The sequence below is a fragment of the Triturus cristatus genome, chromosome 2_2 (genome assembly GCF_964204655.1).
Source record: "Triturus cristatus chromosome 2_2, aTriCri1.1, whole genome shotgun sequence".
Lineage (NCBI taxonomy): Eukaryota > Metazoa > Chordata > Amphibia > Caudata > Salamandridae > Triturus > Triturus cristatus.
In genome coordinates, this window is record NC_140582.1 from 182,488,276 (window position 1) to 182,512,206 (window position 23,931).

The 23,931-nt window shown below is 44.6% G+C and overlaps 1 protein-coding gene across 2 annotated transcripts in view; it reads left to right on the plus strand.

Moving 5' to 3' along the window:
- The window catches only part of BMPR1B (bone morphogenetic protein receptor type 1B), a 308,301-nt gene that overhangs the window by 147,751 nt on the left and 136,619 nt on the right, over positions 1-23,931 (plus strand). The window contains exon 1 of one of the 2 annotated variants that reach the window (XM_085641154.1): positions 7,246-11,604. The exons of the other annotated variant lie outside the window; for it this stretch is intronic. Coding sequence (XP_085497280.1) covers positions 11,466-11,604 — 139 coding nt within the window. The 5' untranslated portion in view covers positions 7,246-11,465. Of the gene's footprint in view, positions 1-7,245; positions 11,605-23,931 lie in introns of those variants that run through there. 2 annotated transcript variants of the gene reach the window in all.

Below are 23,931 nucleotides of genomic sequence, written 5' to 3' on the forward strand. Positions count from 1 at the left end.
CCCAATCTTCCTTTTTTGTAGTTAATAAACGTGGCAATACCTGTACTAGTAAACCTGGTAATAGTTTAACTTTATCCCCGAGCCCTGAACCTGCGGCTCGGCCCCTTTCTTCCTCTGCTAATGCTGTCCAGTCTATCTTTTGGTCTCCCACTTCCCACTCTTTTTCTTTCAGTTTTTCATAAATGCCAGCAGGCAAAAGCACTTTTAATATCGTCATAATATCAGGAAAGGTGTACTCTCCCATCAGTAACATGTCTTTAATTTCTCGGTGGAAACCCGCTGGGTCTTTGTCATGACCAGGTACTACTTTCTTCATTTCTAATAATTCCATTTTTGATATGGGTGTGTAAACAAATACACGGTGAAACTCATTGTCTTCGCCTTTTATTGGGTGCACTTCCCGTAAAGGATTTTGTCTATCCATGTAGTACGGCGCTCTTTCTCTGTGGGGCAGCGAGAGAGAATCCGGACTTACAAAAAGGACATACTGCTTACGTGACACTAATATCTCTTTAATTAGCTTGTTACTAGAACCTCTCCATCTGTTCGTGAGTAGTTCCGTTAATATATCAGGTAAAGGACCAGGGTCAGCATGTTGGCTCTTATATAATATGAGGAGCTGCTGAATCATATAGATTCCAGCTAAACGTTGTTCATCTGTACTGAGGTTGAGAAACGTGTGTGCTACGGTCTCATCACCGTATTTTTCAGGACTAACAATCCAATGAACGGCTGATCTGGCTAATTCTTGCTCATCCATGGAATCGAGGAGGTGGTAACCTCTTCGTTCTCGTAGTATTTTATCTGCGGCTTGAAACGAATGTTCAGGAGATTTCAGATTTATTACAGGCGTCGGATACGTTCTGCTATTATTTGGACATACAGGGTGTATTGGATCAGAAAAACATCTAGTATTTTCACAAGATCTTCCTCTTCCTACATAGGCTATTGTCTCTGACTGTCTTGCGGAATTCCCTGATTCGGACACTTCATCTTGCTCAAACTCGTCTGTTCCCAATCTCTCTTCATGAATACGCTCTATTTCTTTACGTATTTTTCGGCACATGGCTATTATACAATTTTGCTTATCGTGTCTCCCTTCTGATATATTCTGACTCCATCTTGTAAGAATAAGCATTGCATTCGGGTCTACCCCCGGACGATCTTGATTTCTGATTACACAGTTTATGAGGAAACGTAACAGTTCCCCCTGTATCTCTACTTTCTGGAATTCCATAGCTCTGTTAATACATCCTGGATCTCGTCCTGTTTGAACAAAATGGTATATGTTATCTAGATGCGTAGCCATCCCTGGTAACCTTGCTAAATACTCTGCGGCTCGTCTGATACGTAATGATGCCAGGACCATTTCGTCCTCTTTACCAACCACTGGGTCATATCTACAATTTACAAGGAGTTCCTTAAGCGTACGCTCATTTACGAATTTAGGTGTACGTGAATGCGCTGACTCTTGAAAAACAAGTTTATTTATTCTAGGTGGTGTGAAAGTACTGCTAGCACCTCCCGTGGCCCCATCTGGGGCGTCGGGTGTGAATGGATTCGTTGAACGTGATACAGCAACTATGGGTGTCGATACCCCTGTAGAGTCGACTGCGGAGACAGATGCGGAAACAGATGTGCTTGCCGAAGCTTGCGTCGGGACTTGCTGTTGCACGGGTGCAGATACCTGATCCTGACGTTGAACCCCTCCGCCAGACGGTCTATGTGGTGTGGCGTTAGCATACTCGGGAGCTGCGTCATCTAGATATGAGGAAAGAAAAACATCTTCTGCGGTTCTGGGATGCCCCTTTGGATGTACCTTAATTGGAAATAATGGGGGTGGCAAGTCTTTTGGCACCTCCGTAACAGCCTTAGGTAATCCTTCGGCTAGAAGGGGATACATACCATTCATAAGAGCATTTCTTTGTCTATTCACTTGTTCTGATTTCACTCGGATACCTTCCTCAATTAATAGATTTTCTTGAACTTTATTTGAACTTTCTTTACTCCTCTCTTCTTGTCTACGTGCTTTTTCTGTTCGTCTATGAGATTCTTTACGCCATAACTCAACAGCGTCTTTCTGTGACTGTCTGACCTTTCTTTTCCATAACTCTTCCTCCACTTTCATGATGCACTCTGCATCCCAGGTTCCCGCTATGGGCCACCTTTGACTTTCCGGTAATCCTTTGGTATAATCTACCCATAGATCAAGAAACAATATGGCATCTAAGCCATGTTTATGGTACATGAAATGTCCTGGAGTGTCTCTAGGAGGAATAGGAACTGCTTCTTCAAGCACCCCTTTTCTGGTAGTAATCTGTCTTAACTTCGAGAAGAGCGGCATATTGACAACTGACCTGATACTTACTCTTGAACTTACTTAATACGAGAAACACAATAATGAACAGTGAACAATGAACAATCATTCATACCACAATATGCAAGACATTTTCTGAATACTTTAAACATTAAACATTAAACATTATAACAATGATCGACAATGATGACAGTCTGCTTAACTAATCACCACGCTGAATTCTTGACAATAACTGAATACTTCGGAATACTTGATATACTGCTAAACAGTACATATACACTGCTAAACAGTGCAGACCGGATTTGTGTACCCAAATCCGTCTTGACCGGCACAACCTATGTGCGCGTCAACACGCCTCCTCGGCGATGGTACTCACCGAGTAGCTCCTTGAAACGGAAGGCCTCGGAGAATGGACAGGACTCGATAACTGCGGACATCGGACCCTCTGGACGTCGGAATTTCGGAAAACCTGGTGGGCCTCTGTATACCTCGGATCTTGCTCTCTCAGCTAGGCTCTGGTCGGGATACTTCGCACTTCTCACCGCCTCGTCTGGGTTGATCGCAGCCTCAGTCGCCCCCGCTTGACCGGAGGGAGCTTACAGGAAATCCTGCTGGTACGCGTTTATGGTCCGTCCAGCTGTGGCAGGAGACCGGGCCTGCAACGCACCGCCGGCGCGTGAGATGAGAAAGTGTCCCTATTCGGGCGCCATTATGTGGTAAATAAAATAAATATTACCGGACTGAATTTCATGCGGAATCTTAACTTAAAGTAAAATAGCTCAAAATAACAAGAGGCAGAATCCGTGGTGTAAGAGGTTTTCTAATGGGCTTTATTCCATTCAAAATGGCCGACTCGAGTCGCGGCCCTCAGGTTCCGTCACCACGAAGGTTCAGGAAGTGAAGTACAATAATTCATTAACAGACATGTATTTTTATAATAAGTACATTACAATGAAACGAATGTAGAAGGCGTAACATTTGATAAGAAAAATGACGTGACAGTGACATAATCGAAACTAGGCGTAATAAGGAATAAAAGAAACATGATTGGTTAGAATTATCAGACATAGGTGGATCTATAAGATAATACTTGGCATAGATGCGCGCGCGGCAGCATGACGTGTAATTGACGTGCAACTAGGGGGTGAAGGGGACTTGACATTTAGCTCTACATGTGGAGACGAGAAGTCTGGGGTCAAGTCATCCTAATCCCAAATCATATCTAACATCCTATGTTTAAAGAACTATGTTATCCACAAGGAAGAGACTCTCGGACAGAATCTATTCTATACTGACTGTGTGCGTGTACAAGCGTCTAAGTGTCTATATGAGATGCGAGGGGCAGAAAACTTTCCATGGCAACAGGGCTATGAATCACTTGCAGGAGGACGGAAAAGCTGAGTCCTTTGCTTGTGAGCTAAAGGAAATGTTTACCTAAATCACTGGACAGGAATGCATCGGCTGAAGAGCAAAATAGATAATTCGAAGGTGAAATACAACTTCTTGGCAGACAGGCGAAAACTGGCCGAGGCAGGCACCGTTAGCTGCACAGGGAGTAGGACAAAGTTCATGGATACAGATGCGAGCTCAAGCTGAAGCTGTCAGAGACAGAGAGCAGGGAAAGGCTTTGAGGACAGAATCGGGCCTACTCGCCTGAACTGTAAAAATGGAGTAACTTAGCCATATAAAGTCGGTGGCCTTTCATACTTAGGAATCGGATATCCAGCCCATTGATGGCGGATCTGACAGAGAACATGTTAACGGTAGACACACATATGTTTGCGTCTTAGAAACTGGAACTGGAGGGAACATACATGTACTTGTAACATGCATATAGAACCGTTGGGGTCCAAGATAGGGGACATAACTGATCAGGAAAATCCACATTTCCACAAGGTGCATCAAAAAACCTCACACATCATTAAATATTGGCAGGTCAAACCTGACAAACTTTTGCAGGGGAAAAGTGTACGGTATTAACTGTACAATCCAGATTTTGGTGCCTTAAGCACCAAAATAGGCATGTTATTCCGCAGACATCTCATAATAGTTAACAAAGCCAATAGCTCTATCTAAACATGTATAACGCCCCAAAGGTGAGACCTATTGGCTATGCCAATGCTTGTTTGCATTATCTACGTGCTGCGGAAGAAGGCGTTTTTTTCTTTCTGCAACTCAGAGTTGCCTTCCCTCAGTGATGATGTATTTGGACCAGGATCTTGATGAGGTATCTCTAACCCATCTTAGGTTCAAAGGGGCGAATTGGTCTAGGATGGGTGTCATTGTTGTAAGTTCATCCGTTGAGAGGTTGTCTATTGTGTTGAGGGTGCCGGGGAGTAGTGGCATCATTCTTTCTTCAAGATCGGCTTGGGAAATCTGACTTATGTTTCTAGACCATCGAAGAGTTTTCGGATTACAGCTTGGGGGTGGTTCCCCTTGGTTAATGTGGAACAGAATGATGTGGTGATCTGTCCAGTCGACTAGGAGGAAGTTATCCATAGTTGCTGCTTTGTTGTGGGATATAATGGCATCAAGGGTTGAGCCTCTGTTCCAGCCTTTGCAGTGCTGATTACGGATTTTTCCTAGTAAGAGGTTGTTTAAGGAGTGGATTAGTGTGTCTTTCTCTTCATTCCAATGGAGGTTGAAGTCACCTACGATCATGTGATTAGCTCTGGAGGGTGAACAGTGCGTTATCACATCCGATAGGTGTTCACTGCAGGAGAGCGCGTTGCCTGGTGGGTGGTAAAGAAGGTGGCATTTTTCTACTTTGGTTTTCATCGTTATTGTACTGCTGAGATATTGAAATGCGTTGTAGGTGAAGGTGTCTGTTTCTGCCAAAGTCATGTTGTTCTTGTGGATGATGGCTTTGCCACCACCATGGCCGTCCTCTCTGTCTTTCTTGATGATGGAAAAACCAGGAGGAACTAGTAGATCAAGGATCATTATGAAGATTCATTTAGCCAGGTTTCTGTGATGAACGCCATATCAATCTCGTGGTTCAGGGTGGCCTCAACCAGTTCTGTTGCATGCATGGTTGCTGATTTACAGTTTATGAGCATGCAGTTAGTATTTCTGCTGCTGTTTTGCTTCTGAGAGCGAGGTGCCATGGGAATTTTGATTTTGGTGGCTTGGCAGTTCTAGGTGGGTTGAGGTATCTTCCGTTACCAGTGATCACCTGGATCTTGGAAGTGGGGTTGTCCAGGGTTGACATCCGCTAGATCCATTGCCTCACTCAGAGATATCTTGGAGCTCGTTCTTTTCGGCCTTTGAGCTTGGTTGTGGAGGGGATTTGTGAGACAGCTATTTGACTGCATCTTCGACAGACGTGGGGGTTGCCTGGTGATGGAAATAGAGGAGAGGTGTGGGAGCTGAGCATGTTCAGGATAAGTTTTGAGGTTCATTAGGATTGTGTTGATACCCTGCGTTACTTTCTTGAGTTGACTTTCATTGTGAATTAGTAACTCATTTAGATCGATCATGGACATTAGGTTCAGTGAGAAGAGTGTGGAGGTGTATAGGTGGTAGATGTCAGGTGTGTACCGTTCCAGAGTAGAATGGTGCAGGTCAATGAGAGTGTGAGTCAAATTGCCACATGTTTCTTCCCTGGTTTGGTCGGGTACAGTGTACGAGTTGTGTGGGCACCATTGTACTTTTTTAGTCATCAATTTGATGAGGGCTAATGGTATGTTGGGTTTGACGGGTGCTGGTGCCTCTAGGTCTATGTCCCTCATTGCTTGGTAAGATGTGGTATGGGGAGTTGGTTAGGGGGAGGGTTGTCAATATAGTTGTTAGGTTGAGGACTTGGACTGGCGTTGTTGCAAGGAGCTGGTTTTGTTGCTGTGATAGGTCTGACTGAGCGGTCCTCAGCATGAGAGCGAGGGGTTGTGAGGTAGTCAAGTGGGATAGTGATAGCAGGATTTGTTAGGGATGTTGCATGGTCAGACTGTGTGATGGAGGTGGAGACAGAGTAAGAACTTGTGGTGTGTCTCGTGAGCTTTTCTCCCTGCATTAGAACCTGTGGGGGAGGTTTGGACAGGGAGGGAAAGTTGGGCGAATGGGGGATGGCGTTATGTAGTGCTGGGGAACATGGATCCAAAAATATGTAGGTTGATGTCATAGGCTTGGATCATGACATTTCCGTTTCTCTAGATAATTATGGTGGCATTGGCTTTGAAAGTGAGTGAATTAGATATCAGTTTGCTGCTGTAAGGGATGTTGGAGGCTTTAGTTATATGTAGGTAGTTTGTTACGCTTGTACTCCATTTCGTAGGTCTGGTTGTGTAGAAGATGAGATCTGTTTTCTCTTATCGTTTGGAGGGGTTGTAATAAATATAAGCTATGAGTGTTTCTGGGTGTTGCTTGATCATTTTATGTTTGAAGTTTGTGGTAGCATTAGCTGAAAGGTTGAGGGGTAAGTGATGGAGAAAGACTTTGAACCATGCAGATTCAGCTTGTTGGTGAGTGTTGGGGTGAGGTGTGTTGTTGAAGAACACATATATTTTTTACTCTAGTTACCTTTAAGCGTGTGGAATTAGGTTCAGGCTGAATGAGAACTTCCTCATTCTGCCCATAGGGGAGAGCCCGAGGGTCCTGGGTAAGTCCTACAATGAAATCTCGGTAAGAATAAGGGGTCGCCCTAGGTACCTTAAAATCTAGGTAGATCTGTGCAATGAGGTATTCAGTATCTTCTGGTATTTGCTGCCAAGGGCAGGAGGTTGGGCACTCTGAGTCGTGATTCTGTACCTCCAGTTCAACAGGGGTGTTACTCTAATTTGGACCTTCTGTTTTAGGAGCCTGGATAGCCTTCATTTTAAAATCCCTAGAAAGTGGGGACCAAGATATCATTCCCCTTGATTGTAGCTGTGAAGCAGTGACTGGCAATAGACCAGACCAAGATGGTGCCGTTGTAAGAGCCACAGAGTAGTAAGAAAAGTTATCCAGTAGATCACGTGGTTCTGTCTCTTCAACGAAGGCTGCTCCTACGAATGAGGGGCAGAAATGGTGCCTTCCCAATTTCTTCAATGTTTAAAATTAAGAAAGTGCAGCTCGAGCTGTGGGTAAAATCGGCGCAAGGATGCATTTAAACAAGGCATCACAAACAACATCTGCTTGTGTTCTGTTGTTCATATGCGTTTGCAGTAAATGTTTACCGTGCATCGCACACAATTGTGTTGAGTGGAGGAATTATGTGTAACACTTAATTCCTGAAATTATGCAGGTGTAATTTAAGTTTCATCCAGGCCTATTTGAAGCTTGTACATAGTTCTATAATCAGCATAATCCACTCACATTTCGTCTACAGCTCTTTTTAAAAAGAGTTCGCCTAACATCACTGGGTTTCTTTTTAATATATCTGCTCAAAGTATTTTTAATGAGTATATCAATGTTTTGTACATAAAGGTTGGAATTACCGAGTCAGTGATGTGGCTGCGATGAACCTTTAGCTAGTATTGGAAAGGAGTTTAAGCTACGTTAGGTGGGAGCGGTTTGTTGGACCCATATGGTAGGCCTTGGCACACATCTGGTCTCTGTTTTGTGCTATTTATTTCCCGTCCCAGTGAGAATAATGATCTGTATATCAGTGGAATGTTTATTATTTTGGAAGTATTTGAGTGGAAAGAGTCAAGCTGGGCTCTTTCTAAAAATGGGGAACATTCTCAGAAATATGTGAGAATTTGAAAGTGATTAAGCTGTTAAGCCCATCTACTGCTTTGATAGTGCTGGTATTTTGTGTGAAGAAGTGGAATACATTCTCAACTGTGGAAGGAAGGAACAAGTGCACATGACTTTTTATTTATTATGTGGGGGCAGGAATGCGCGTAATGTCACACCAGGTCACAGTGCAAGGGCTCCTCTTGGCCTTGTGTGCCGGCCTTCCGGACATCGGTCAGCTATTTTTGGAAGTCCTCTGTACACTTTTGGTGAAGAGGATCAGCCTCAGGGCCATAGGAACATCTTGCCAGCTGGGAGTGTCTGTTCTTATAGGTTACAAACGTGTGGCACATGCTCCTAGACCATCACGTTCACCTGGTTGGCAATGTCACTATTTAATTTACATTGTGTAGGGTTAAGATGCAGCTCCTTGTCGCGGAGACACTTTCTTCCAGTCATAGACTGTCATTTATCACCAGTTTGTGCTGGGACTGGAAGTCCTGGAGTAGTTCAGTTTACACATTGGAAAATGGAGGCTTAGAACTTGCACAAACCAGAGTTATTTGAAGCCTACAAGTGTCATATTACATACAACCTAATCTGGTGCACATTGGGATAAAAACATAAATATATATATACAGTTCAACCTCAATTCTGTATATACACACCATTTAATAGTAATAGTCATTTATCTTCTGTTTACAGATTCCAGTTTACTGACACATGTTTTGGCTTATGAAGGCGCCTAGGGCCTTTTCAAGGATGTAAATAAAGATGGATAAAGGGGCAAAAAAGAAAAATCAAAAAGTGACAACAATAATGTTAAATGATACATTACATGAATTGAATAATGTAGCGTGAACGGTAATCTATAAACAGAAGGAGAATGATTATAACTATTGAATGATATATATAGAATCCAACTGAAACTGAGCATATCAATTTAGGCTTTCATTTAGATGTGTTGCATGTACTATAACAATTGTAGTTCGTGAACAACTGGTCTGTGCATCTCTATCATCAATGCTGTGTTTAACTAGGTTAAAGTTTTTTTTTTTACCTAGATCAGATGCATAACCAAGACCATAAAACTTGTATCAACACCTATTTAATGTAAAATAGTGTTCTTAAGAGCATGTGGGTTATAGAGACAGCCGTTCTCTTCTATAGAATGGAGAATTGTGCTCAAAAACAATGATTTATAAAAGGAAATCCTAGAATTGGAAATGTTGTGTCCTCTTGACACCAAGCAATATGGAAGTCACCTGTTAATTTTGTAACATCTGTTGCATGCACACAAATGTCAGGGGGTGGGGCAAACGCAAGTTTGGAGGCCTAGCATTGATATTGCTGGTGATCCGCTTTTGGTTGTACATTCCAGGCTGTAAGCATCTTTACTGCTCATGCATCCTTGTGTATGTATGTGTGACCAACCATGGAGCTGCAAGACCCTACAAATAGAGAAGTGTGCGACCAACACAACACGCTGTAGCATTTTAATGTAGTTGCCCTGCTTAGTTCCTTTGTCTCGCTTTTCTGTCTTTGTATTGATTTTCATATGAGCTGTGTTTAAGGTATTATGTAATGCCTTTTTTTCTTTGTAGTAGTGTTGTGTAAAAAAAGAGATGTTTAGGCCCCTTGTATGAAGAAGGCACCTGTGTGCTTGGTTACACTGCATTCATAGTCAGATTTTTGGTGAGATAAACCATGCGTGCCTCGCGAACTAACAAGGATGCCATGTGTACCAATGCAAGCAAGGAAGATAGGAGTTCCCTTTTCTATACATTGATGGTTAAAAGCATGCATAATTGGATTGTAGCGGACCCCTCGGACCCGGCGCCAAAGCACTTGCTGCACTAGTGGTAGCTGTGCCCACCTACCACCATATCAATCAAGTAGGACTCTTATAACGCGGCTAATCACCGCAGAGGGTATCCAGGCGCTGTGCTGCAGGTATCAGTGGGCGAGCCAGGTCTCGAGTCGTTTCCTGAAGTGGGACAGCGAGGGAGCGGTGCGGAGGTGTAGGGGAAAGGTGTTCCAGGCTTTGGAGTAGAGGTGGGAAAAAGTTCATGTAGGCTGGTCCTTGGTTGGGGAGGGCTTTGTAGGCTTGGGTCAGTACCTTGAAATGGCTACTCTTCTGGACGGGGAGCCAGTGGAGGTCCTTCGGGTGATGTGGGTCATCTTGGGCACATTGAGGATCTGTTCGGCTGCTGCATTCTGGATTGTCTGCATGAGTTTGGTGGTGATGTCTGCATAAAGTGCGTTGTCGTAGTCTAGTCAGCTGGTGAGGATAGTCCTGTCTCACAGTTTTGCTTGTGCTGATGGGGAGCCATCTAAAGGCTTTGCGTAGCATGCGGATCTGTGCAAGCCGGCTGAGGAAACCCTGTTGACCTGATGTTTCATGGAGAGTTCGCTGTCCAGGATGATGCCGAAGTTGAAGGCGTGTTCTTTTGGCATGGGGATTGGGCCGAACTCCGCTGGCCAGAAGGAGTCGTTCCTGAGGGCAGTCGAAGATCAGAACTTTCTTTTTATCTATACAGAAAATCTTCGGCATCACGTGCGTTATTGCCATGTCTTAGCAGTTGTTATGCTTCCATTGGAACCGGGGCGCCTGTGTAAACTGGGTTGGTCCACCCCTTTGGTAACTCTGCCACCCCACATTCTCACACAGCTTCGGCCATCTGGACGGTGTAACGGATACCCTGGGGGTCCGCGCGCGCTTCAGCGCCGGGATTTCCTCTCTGTCTCACCTCTCCGCTGCGATGCGCCGTGCAGGGCGCTGCCGGTCCGCGGCGCTACCCCGGCCGGCTCACAATCAAAGGCAGCGCTCGGGAAACAGCTGAGCCGCATTAGGCCGGCGCGGACACCATTTCTTAACTGCTGAATAACGCATCACAGGTGCAGGATTAGCCCGTGCTGATGCTCGGGGGGAGGGGAGCGAAGGGGGCTCCCGGGGCCGCCTCACATGACTCCCCTCCTAGGGGGAGAGCGCAGTACAGCAGCGGGGCCGAGGGCAGGCAGGCAGGCAGTCAGTCAGCAGCTCGGGGGAGGGGCACGCTTATCGCGCACGGCACTTAGCGCCTCTTGTTATGTGACTTGTAGTAGTTGAACTGCGTGCATTGGACTCTCGGGGGCAGGAGACGAAAGAGGGAAAACATCTGGAGCGGCTGCAGGGAGAGGGGCTGTCCGGGCACTGGAGCGCAGTGTTTCAGCGAGCTGCCCAGTGGCACAGTTTGTGGGCTGTCACTTGCAGATTGTGTAGGTATCCGTGCCAACTCTTCTGGAAGAGGGTCGTCACTCAGTTGATGTTGTTGTCTGTCTGGCGAGGATTTTGCGCTAGAGTCTGAGCAGTAAAGCTTGCCTACAGCCGAGCTAGAGGGCGGTGTGCGCATCTCGCTTTTCCGACATGCCGAGTGAGGGATTTCCACGCGAGAGGAAATAATGATGGGACTGTTGGCTCACTTGGTGAGGGAACTTGTGTAGCGCTGCGCTGTGAATGGAATCGGATCTGGGCGCTGAACAAAAAGTTTCGGAATTTTATACATCGCCACGCGGGACCGTGCGTGTTTCGAAGAAGTTGACGGCTTGGAAAGACAAGATAATCGAGCTGCACAGTCTGGATAAAACCAAGGAAGGTATGCTTTTTTATATCCAAGCTAGTCACCAGAACGAAAGCCCCTCCTTGGGCATAGATCGGGAAGGGTATTTATTGATGGCTGTTTATCTCTGTGTGTTGCGGCTTGAAATTTCTTTATTTTTAGATACTGTCCTCGTAGACTCCAATGTACTTCCAGTTCTTAAAAGTGCTTTTTATGTGAAATGGCTGTTAGAAATGGATGACTGTCCCGTGTACCTGCTTCATTGATTTTTGTGGGGCAGTGTACTGCCACTGTGCACTCCAGTGTGTGGGGTTAATCATCCTTTTGCTTGCTGCTTTTCCATATCTCTTATTTTGAGCTGTGGTATTTGTTTAGCGTACTTACACAACTATTCAAGCCGTGGAGCGCTTTCGTACCTTCTGGGCGGCTTTATCGGTTATGGGGTTGTCAGTGGCTGGAATCTAGGGTGGGTGGGGGTCGTTGTGTTTGGTTGGCTTATTCATTTTTAACTTCTTAATGAATTATTCCATAACTGGTTATTTTTTTCTTCTTTCCCTGATTTCGGGCAGTTTTGGGCTTCATTGTAGTTAATATTTACATTTACTACCAACTGTTGCTGTTACTTAATCCCACACTTACTTTTCATTGAAATATATTTTAGGCTGGGTCATTCATTAGTCATATATTTGAATACATGACTTAAAAGCATGCATGCAAAGGTGAAGTTTCCACAAAGTGCTCACCTGCAGCTTCATCCTTCGGAGGTCCTGCAACTCCGACCTCCGCACCCAACGCTTACCCTTGCCCATGGTCAACGCTACATAAGGATAACACTTACATATTACATACCAAAAACTGAATTTTGTTCCCCGCCTAAATGATAGGTTTTGCTATTACTCAATTCACTGGAGCGTCTGTTTTCAACCTAAGAAGGATGAAAAGCCGATTTGACCCTGTCTGTGTTTATTGACCTGCAAATTACACCTAAATCGCTGTAGCAGACACCCAATTTACTGAATTAATGTACTGGGTACAGACCGGCGCCTTCCTCCTGTGTGGATTTTGCCCATATCAAAATAGGACTGTTTCAATGTTGTTTTTGCGCCTCTGAAAAAGTTCGCAGTTTTATCTGCTTGTTTTATGACTTTCATTCTATAATATTTCATGTTCAACTGCATACATGTAACGTTACCGGTCATTGTACAGCGTGCGTCTTTATGATGTCGCCTCTTAGCGCTAGGAAAGTATCCTTCACAACAGTGGCGTTACGGGAAATGATGCAGAATGTGGTGAGGGGCCTCTGAGACTTCCATGTCTCTCTGATATTCGTTGATCTTGTGCTGAATGGGGCCCCTTGAAGGGTTGGGCTCCCCTTCTGAGCAAAATTCCTGGTGCATATCATTCTTCAGTTTCCGATGACCGGTTAGCAGGTGGAGGGGACATTCTGCAAACTTAAGTGACAACAAAGGAACACAACAGGACTGTCGAGCGTAGGCGGGGCCACAGAAATTATGCGAGTCTACGGCCGCTGATTTGCCACATAACTATGGATTTGCCGCTTACTCCACCATGTGCTACATAATATGCAGATTGTATTAAAAAAAAAAGAAAAAAAGTTTCTTCTAGATCAGTTGGATCTAAAGTTACCAAAAACATGGCAGCACGTGTTCCTGCTCAGTGGAAGCCTCTTACTAAAGATAGGCTTGTCATCTTTCAGTTACTAGCAGTGTTTGGTTGTTAAACTGGTAAAATCTTTGCCCAGACTGCGTTACCCTTTGTGTGAAGGAAAAAATAAAATAATAATGTAGCAATGCCATCACAAAATGTGCCATATCACACCACATATTTTGCCTTTTCCTACCCCATAATTTGGTCCTCACCTTCTTCATAATTACATGGGCAAATGCCATGCCAATATTTCAGGGTCAGTGGGTAGCTGACCCTCAACGTAAAATTTTCTCTTGGCCTCTGTGCTGAGACTCCAATCCCGGGCCTTTGTTTTCTGAAAAACAGACCTAGCTGTGCCGATAAGGTCGTGCAATGAACTGAGCGCCCACTGGAGAGATGTTTGAGTGTCTCAGGTCAGAGATTCAGAAATGCTAAGGGGCTCTCACCTCGAACGTTGCCTTCTTACAAGGTGCACATCCCTACTCCAATTAGGTAAACACTGTTATTTGGGCAACAGTGTCTCTATGTAGTATTTTAATTGATTGATATGAAAGACCTTAATATTTCCAGTTAAGTTACGTTGCTGATCTGTAGTGAAAATAGCATAGCTGGTTTGTTTACATTTCATACATCCCTTCAGTTGACCAGGTGGTGACACGTGTATGAATCCGGTACTAAGCTATTCAGTCCTGCGAGTGGAGGTACACTGGTCTGCAGCCCTCTTTGATAAATGTACGTTTGCGTGAGGTGGCTGCGGAAAAACAAAACGGAGTCACCTGCCAGGTCCCTGGTGAATGTCAGCTTTTGGCTGATGTCTCCAGCAGCCTGAAAGATGACAGTCAGCAGACCGGTCACCCTCGCCCAAGAGACTGTCAATAAGGTCACACGTGTGGCGCTTTGCTTTCAAGACTTGTGCTTAAATATGCAAGTAGCACTGCCTAAAGAGTAGATAAAAAAAAAAAAAACTAGAAAAATTAATCTTACTTAATTCATTCTCAACAGCATGTGGCTCAACGTTTTAAGTGGCTCTTTTGAACTGTGAGGGAACATGCCTTTATTAGTTTAGACGTTTGGTAAACTCCCGGTTGTCATTGTAAGATTATAAGTGCTTTTCCTGATTCGCCCCCATGAGTGGAATATAAGAATATACATAAGAGCATGTATCTGATATGATGTAACATCGTCTTTATTTGTGGCTAAGAAACCGGGATGAATCAGAATAAAACACAGTGTGCTGCTTTCTTTAGTAGTCCCCTCAGAATGACGTAGATAGTCAAGCTGGCCTGTTACGGGTATGAGCCGCTACCCATCCCTTTCTGAGTGATGTTGGACTAAACCATTTTGTTGTATCTGAGGAATGCCATATAATCGCTTTTCTTGGAAAAGTGCGCATGCATGAGGGTCTGGCGACGTATCAGGGTTGGGTTTTTAAAATGCAGATTTGTAAGCCAGAGACTTGGCGACAACAGATTTGCACACAAAACTTTGAGAGATCACAAGTACGGTCCATTGGCTCAAAAGTACCCAGCTGAAATCAACTGTTGATGTTCTGTGGGGGAAACATCATTTACAACGTGGGGATTACATTGCGATGTCATTACATCGCGGTTTTTACAACGCAAGTCGTTACAACGACTTGCGCTAGATGGCGCTCTAGGACAAGGAATAGTATAATTTACAATCCAACACCTTCCCTACTGTACATAGACTGGAGTTGGAATAGTAAATTATACTACTCCTAAGTCCAGCGCCCTCCAACGCAAGTCGTTGTAACGACTTGCGTTGTCAAAACCGCGATGTAATGTACCGCGATGTAAATGTATGCGTTGCAACGTCATACATTCTTCTGTGGTACACTGATTTCAAGAGGTGCTAAGGGAAAATGTCCTCCTGGCAAAGAACTAACTGGTTCTGGAGATGGTTTGTCAATGTGTCAACGGCATGGTTGTGTCTTCCACCCATAGAGGCGTAAGGGAGTTGTACAAGCCCTGTGGCATCTGCAGGCTCTGTTAGTGAGCACATAAAGTGTTCAATATCCGCAATGTCGGTCGACAGAGTAGCATATTGTGATTGCGCAATCCCAGTTAATATTAGCCAGTAATGAAGTGGCAGGAGAAAGCAAGTGAGGCTTTTTATTATGACTATGATGAATCACATGTATCCTTGCTATATAAGCCATGCCCTCATTAACGAGCTGAGATATTATCCTCTTCGCTCAATGTTGGCAAGTTTTGGAAGTTGCTCCATACCCAGGGAAGAAGAAAATGAGGCACTTTATTGCACGCCAATATATCTGCCGTTTCCATTGTAGCGGTTATTTGTCTCCGATTCTAACCATCTCTTGTGGCCGTCCCCAGATTACGAGTGACTAAATATGGGAAGATGAATTTGGTACTGGCTAAGGAGGAGTAGGAAGAATGTTCTGAAGCGTTACGCATGTATCTAAAGTGTAAACACTCTGATTTTTGTTTTGTGTACAAGTGGGGAGCCCACTAGGATTGGTTTTTGGACCCCGCCTTACTTTTTGTCATCTGACTTTGACCTAGAACAGGAGACAGAAAGTCAGAAAATAAGAAAGGAGAAGAAAGTATAAGATAAGGAGACAGTGAAAACTGGGAAACGGTGATGAACAATAAACCTTCAAGAGTGTGCTAAAGAGACAGGAAGTGCAGGGTGTTGGCAGAAAGTGGTATCATGTAAAGGCAGCCCTGGAGTTCAGCAGCACCAGCGGTGGGCTCTTTAAAAAACCTTTGAACATCTCCACTTATTATTATTGTTATTATTAATGCTACTATTACTGTTTTAACAAATTAAGCGTAAGAGTGATCCACAGAGGCAGTGACTGCCGTAGAATCTCCGACTCCAGAATACCCCACTACGGACTTCACACACAGGTGGGGTCAAGTATGGGCTTGCAGGAGATTCAAGGGCAGGCAGAAGTGCCCTCCTACCATACAGGCGGAGAGCATTGCATCAACTCTTGACAGCATCTATTCCTTGAGCATTGCCTGCTGATGAGCCAGGCGGGTGGTTCAGTGGGAGCTTGGGTGCAAAGTAGTTTTCAATCTTGTTGTCTGTGTAGATGTTGAAAGGCAAATATAGCATATTATTTTGTCGTGCCAAAATTTCGTTTCATCACCACTGTGCCATGGAGGTTTAATTTCAGGCACTCATTCCCTGATTCTGAACTATGCGCTCACTGATTTTTCCGGTACTTTTTCTCAGAAAGCCGAAGGTGATACGGATAGTTGAAGAGATTATGAACAGTTTTTTAACAACATTGTAAAATCCATACTGGACTGTAGGAAGTAGACTCGTTTTTGGACTTCAGATTTCATGATCTACAATTAAACGATCTACTCTTGTACTCTAAGCTACTTGAACCGATCAGATGGCCTAAATCTTAGTTGTCCTGTCCAAGATCCGCCCGTAGTTCAAGTTGATGATATAAGACACTGGGTTTCCTGCATCGTGTATATAAACTGTGCCAGTAGAGCTCCTTCTTTGCCTCTTAAGGCATGCATAGATAAATGCATACCTATATAAGCATCTATTTGAATCAGATGTGAGGATGGGATAAGCAGTGGGAGATTGTAACTCCTAGCAAAAATGGAAAATCTCTGTATCACACAGTGAACACCATTCTGTTACTGATAGTAGAGAATATAAAGACTTGGAAGAGGTCCAAAAATAAAGCAGAGATGGAAAATGTCAATTCCATGGTCACTGACGTGGGTGGAGGCGAGTTCACTTCGCAAAGTGACCAGGAAGAGTGGCCAGAAGATCAAGAGTGTCTTATCAAGTCCCTAGTCCCTTCCATTGAGAATTGATTCACACCGCTGCATTCACAGAAATAAGCCCCTGCTTCTGGTGAACGTAGTCTTGAAAGCTTTTGAACACATTGTATGTAGCATTTGCATAGTGCTTTTATTCCACCAAAAAAGCCCTAGGGCGCCTTCATGTGGGTGGAGTAGGTAGCTACTCCATTTGTTGTGCATGGGCAGAAGAGTGTTGGTTGAGGTGTGTCCTTTGACTTGTAGGTATGGTCCAGTATGACTATCGCAGCATGAGAAGAGGTGTGTAACGTGTGTAAGGCCTAGATTTATATATTGCAAATAAAAATGGCTATAACATATCCTAAGGGAAGTTGAAAATCATGACTTTGGGAACAAATAACTTTCGGCCTGATAATGTAGTGACATGCTGTTGTTGTTGACATCTGATCAAGAAAATGCATAAGAACTCTCAAGACCCATTTATGCTGTCTAGGAACTGGCTTGGAATATTGATGCTCTAGTTGTATCTTACCAAGACTTACTATAGGCTGGTTGGCAAAAATAAAGATTCCACTGGTGCAGAATGTGCACAGGGAGCTTCTTAGGACTGGCTCATGGCGCATCTGCCTAAAAGACATATTTGTGCCAATTATTTAAAGTATAGAGTGGGTTTTAACATTGCACAGGGGAGTATTTGTCACTCCATTCAGTTGGCGGTTCAGTTTATCATTCTGCCTCCTATGGACTGCTTGCATTTCAATGTATGAGGGACTATTTTGCATCTCAAAAGTACACTGTCTCGGCATTCATTAAATTCTTCACCATATGTGCATTGCGTACAGAAAGCAATCCTTGTTTTTTTTTTCTTTGCATCTGGAATAAGACTCTTTGAAATTTTAGGTTGAACTCCTGTTTTGCTAACTGGGGCACTCCATATACACCGATAAAATAACATTGGCAAAGACAACAGGTCTGGTTTAATATGCCAACGCAGGCATGTACAAATACTGTTTGCCTGCTTTTATGCACTAAAGCCTGACCGGTTGGCTTTGCCCCTGCATGTTTGATGTAAGTTTTAACCACGGCCAATTATATTATGCAGCAGGAGAGGGCCAAATTATGCTGCAGGGTTGAGTAAATTATGCGACAAGTAAAGCCAAACTATGCAGCATAATGTGGCACATTCTGTAACATTATTACTTCTTTATTTCATCATTTGTAAACGTGGTAACACTCTGGGCATTGGTTGCACCTTGTTAGTACCAGTTTAGCATCCAAATATAGCAATAAGCAACAGGAAGGTGTGCAGTACAGCTTGGCAACGAGCTTTCCTCGGCTATGCAACACGTTTCAACGCATTTTAAGTGACTTTTGAACTGTTTGAGCTAGAAATTTTCTTTTTTATTAAAATCTGCAGATTATGCAGCAGATGATGGATTATGTGCCAAATGTATAATTATTCAAAAATTGCAACGGCTGCACAATCACAAAATTCCTGTGGCACTGGTTATAACTTTATTGGCATAGACGCCCTGTTACTGGCTTGAGTTATTTCTGTGAGGTGATTCTCAGTAGATTTAATTGACTGATTTAGGGTCAGCCGCCTAACAGCAGTTTCACCGAAAGAGTCCTAGTATGGTGTTCTGGTCGCTGTGTATAGGGGCATGCAAGTGTAACTCTATGCTAAATTGTATGCCGTAGCATGGTGACAGTTTGTGTAAGCGCTGTGATTTATTTGCATATGCATTAGTGATGGCAACACTGCACAGGTGCAGTCTGTGTAAGTGCTATGGGTCATCCACACATGCTTAACTCTAGGCTATGCAGTGCACAGTGGCAGTCTGTGTATGTGCTTCAAGTAACTTGGATATGAATAATGCTAGGGTGCATGCATTGCTTAATGGCAGCCTGCATACGTGCTTTGTGTAGCAGTGAATTCAGCGTAGCCAAGAGTCAGGCATACATGGGCACAATGCTCAGTGGCAGTCTGCATAAGTGGTATGTGTGACGCATGTCTGCTTAACTCTAGTCTAAGCTGCATGCAATGCAGAGTGGCAGTCTGTATAAGTGAAATGTATGGCCTGCAAATGCATAATCGAAAGGCCGATCGCATGCAGTGCTCAATGTCAGGCTGTATAGTTGCTGGGAGTGACTCGCGTATGCATAACTTTAGGCTAGACTACATGCACTGCTCAGTGGCAATCTGCATAAGCACTTTGTGTAGCAGTGCATGCTAGGCTCGGCTGCATGCACTGCACAGTGGTAGTCTGTATAAGTGATAAGGAGGACCCACGAATGCATCGCCGATGGGGAGGCTCCTTGCGCTGTGTAGCAGCAGTCTGGAACAGTGCTGTGCGTGGCCCATATATTCATAACTTGGTGGTAGACCGGGCTGAACTCTGGGAGAAGCGAGGCCGCAGGCAGTCCAGAGCTCAAGTAGTCGTTGCTACAGCGCACTGAGACTCATTCTTCTCGCAAGGCACCTTGGGAGGCTGACATCATCATTCTTCCTGGTTGTTTCGGACTCTGTATTAATATCGTACCCGTATGAGTGTTTACACTAGTAAAACATTTCACTCGCACTTATCCGCGATGTGAATTAGTTCCGATATTTTATTTCAGTATTTGTTTCCTCAGATGCCCATACTTTTACAGTGTTTGAACGTCTATCACTGTGTGGGTGTTTGTGTGTTGTTCCGCGTTGATTGAGCATGAGTGTCAGGCGTGCCTCCTTTTGTATACTAAACAAAGTAGTGGAACATAATGGTAATATACCGAGGGAGGGGGGGATGGGAAGCAAGCGGTGGGACAACAGGGAGCAGCAAGAGAGAACAGGGGCTTGGCTTAGTTTGGCGAATGTGAGGCAAAAAGCAGCCTATGTCCCAGACAATTATGCATTCTAAGTAGGGCGTCAGACAGGGCACTGCAGCTTTTGGTCGACCTGGAAATTGGGACAAAGTTGTTTTTATTTGGACGTGACGGTGGTACAACAAAGAGAAGGTCAGAAAAAAATTTAAAAGCAGAGCCGTTTTAAGGCATGGGCTAAGTGGGCTCTGGCTCAGAGCCCCAGACTTTCAGGGCCCCCCTGATAGAGCCAGCTATGTTCTGCAGAGAGTCTTGCCCTGATGACCTTGAATAATTTTGAAAAACAATTGTTGTAAACAGCGTTTTTCTATCATTAATCTTTAATGTGTGAGTCTATTACAGACATTTTGCAGACAAAATGTGCTTGTTTCATGCAACATCCATATAAAAAGTTTCTTTTAGATCAATCCAGGACCTCACATATGAGGAATGGGAGCAGTGCTTAATTTGAGCCGGGGCTTTCCGGTGCTCGGCACCTAATTGTCAACACCATACTTAGAACAGTCCACCACATGGTGGCGCTGTTCATCTAATTTAGAGATGAGCAGAACAACTGTAGTTTAGGACTACAATGTACATTAAAATTGCTAATAACTGCCTCTCAGCCTTTCTTTAGCTTTGGAGACCTGAAATAATCTGAACTGTCGCATTTACATGCGAGAGAGATGGTTAGTAGTTGTTTTGGCAGTGATGTGAAGGGTGGTGCAAGCTGCCATGGCCTTCTGGTCAGAGCTCTGGCACTTAATATTTTACAAATTAAGCACTGAATGGGAGGATATGACAGAGATTATTTGCAGTAATGTTACTGAGCTGCTGCTGTGTTACAATACTGAAAACACTCATAACTATCCCTGAATATCAGATATACACACATTTAGAATTTTAGAAAAAAGGGCATAAAGGAGCTTAAACTGGATCATAAAATCAAAGCTGTTCCGAACAGGGCACCCCAAAATGCATTTAGCCCAGGACCCCCAAAGTCCTTAACACATCCCTGGTTATAAGCAGGGCTTTAAGTGGGATGAAAAACTGGGGGGTATCTCAAAGGGGCGTGGCCGATGTAATTAAGGGCGTGGCTTAAAAGCACCTATATTAAAAATCTGTGCTTACTGCTTAGCATAGTGTGCCGCCAGACTTGTATTTTGCTGTTTCTGTCATTGAATCCAGATATGATGCAACAAGTAACCTCATACCTACAAGAAGTCAGGATTATTAGCTTTGTCAATGGTTGTTAGTTTAATAAGATAAATAAGCAGCAACTATGGCTTGTATGTAATATTGAAATGCTTCCACTTAAAGCCCTGGTGACACCATGACAATGTTGCTGCTCCTAAGTTTAAAAAAGAGAAGGGAAATCCAGAGAGAAAAAGACTATCTTTAAAGGATTTCCCTTCCCCCTACAACGCTCACCTGGCATAATGTCATGCCGTAACTTCTCCACTAGTGCGAAGTGAGCAGTGTGAGCACGCGCGCATCACTGTGCCTGCTGTCACTGCAGTCCGGAAAAAATCGGACTGCCAGTGCCAGGGCACAAAACAGAGCCTGAGAGAGATGCCTTTCGAGGCCATTTTAAACAAGCATTGAAAATGCAATAGGTCTCGCCTTTGATTAAGGTAAAGCCATTTGCTTTGCTAATGGTATTGTATAGCAAAGCAAATGGCTTTAACTTAATGAAAGGCGAGACCTGTTGTATTTTTAAAGATGAAGGCAGGGGGATTCGTCATAAATACAGGCTTAACATCTTGTACTAGTAGTCCTTCATTTATGATGAAGTAATATCACAAGTCCAGTAATGCAATTAAAAGCAGAACATGATAAGCTCCTCATGCCGGGATGGCACAACTTCAACCTCTCGGAACTATCCCTGTACCCAGTTACTATAGAATGATGTGTGACCCTTTGTACAACCCTCTGTAATTTGCTGTGCATCATCATCTGTCTCTCATAATGCACACATCCATTTGCCTTTGGCATGTACATAATAGTGCTCCCCTGACTCTAAACACTCAGGGCTCACCTTGGGCACAACATCTAATGCTACCCGAATGTACAGTATCTAGCTCTCCCATAAAGCACATTAGCCAAAGCTCCCTTGAAGACGGGGTGAAGACTTTCTAAGGCAAACAACACAAGCCACAGACATAAAAGAAGGACTGCACAAGAATTAGGAGACACTTTGTCCTGGGGATTAAAAAAAGGATCAGAATCGAGTTGCCAGGGGATACGAGGTCTTGAATATATGCAGATTTTGGAAATGAATTGGGCGCCGGGCAGATAATGCTGTCACATAACCATTCCCCTCGCATACAGCCATTACATGCAAACCTTACCATAGCCACCTCTCCCCCACATACACGCAAAGCCATCATGCACACAGGCAGGCACACAGATATCGCAAGCCTAAGCCCCTGACTTTGGAGCTAGGGAACCAGGGTTGAGTCCCAGCGCCTGGTCAACATTTTGTGATTCTAGGCAAAGCACGTAATCTCCCTGTATCTAAAGCAATAAAAAAAGTCGGACTTTGTGTAATGTAACCTGATGTTCAAGTAAAGCGGTCGCATGCTTCTAAGCCAAGTTTGCGCAATATAAACCTGTAAAAAAAAAAAAGCATCGCATCGCATGCAGACATCGGTTGCAAACACAACCATCACTCCACCTACGCACAAAGCCTTCACAAACAATATGTATTGCAATCACACAGTTCCATGCAAGCATCCATTGGAAACAATCAGTACACACAAATAGCCACTACTCAGCCATCACACACACGGCCACACACACACATTGGAATCACTCAACGAATACGTGCAGATAGGTAGAAACACGCAGCCATCGGCCTCTCGGAACCGCTTAACTTGCCTCGGGTCTGTTCAGCGTGTGCACCACTATTAAATCGTCTGACCGCGGTCCTGTAGTGGACCATAAGAGGTGTGTGTGTGTTTCCACCTCACACAACAGTTCTTGTGTTTTCCGATATACAGTGAGCTCTGTCGGAACCGCTGACGGGTGGAACTCACACAAGTGCAGCGCTGTGGAGAGGGAAGGGGCGAACAGCCGTGCCGGGGGTGTATGTGGCTTGTCAGCCTCTGATAACTCGGCGCTGCGAAGCGAGAAAGCACACATAGGCCGTGCAGCTAAGGAGGGTCAGCCATGTGGCTGCTTAAGTGCCGGGAGTGGAACATGTGGGCGGGCATGGGAGGCAGGCGGGTCTGTGAGGGATGAGCCGGCCTCGTCCTTGTCCGGGGTTTGGTAGCTCTTAGGCAGAGGGTGGTGGTGGGTCGAACTTCCTACTGTCACCACAAAGATGTGGTAATAGCAGCAACCTCCTTTCACAGCAGCAGTGTTTGTGAAAAAGGGAGATGTGTCCCTACCACAAAAGTGTGTGTGAAAACAGAGAAGGGACCGCCTGCCACTGCCAAGGCAGAGTGCGTGAGAGGAGTGCGGGAGCCGTCTTCCACTAAACACCGAGGCGAGAGGGGGAGAATGGCACCGCCGCACTGAAGTTAACCCACCAGCCAACGACAGACCAATGAGAGAGCTGACTGGCGCATGCTCCAGGTGTGAAGCCAGCATGGTTGCAGGACGCTTGGTGCATGCTCCTTCACGGCTTTCGTGAAGACATTTCTTACCAGCTTGTTAAATAAACAAGCTGATAAGAAATGTCTTCATGACAGACGCAAACCAGGCGAGCCAGTCCGGCTCGGGGAGAAAGGGCGTCCACAGAAAACCCTCATTTCCAATGGCAGGCCACCATTTAGCATAAACGGTGACACCGGCCAATGGAAATGAAGGGCGAGGTTTAAAGCCCTCTTCTGAAAGTCCTCTCTTACAAAATCTCTCGCGGAGGCGGAGCAGGGCTCTGCCCTGTAATGCCACGCGAGACCTAAATACTACCGGTGCTCAGCATCGGTGAGTCCTGACCAACTTAAAGCCCTGGTTATAAGCAACCAAGTGTGTTCAACCAGGATTTCGGTTGTGCCGTAGCCAACCTGTCAGTGCTTCATTTGTGCGGGTTGTTTTCGAGTTCTCTGCACCAGCAATTATTTTTAAACAC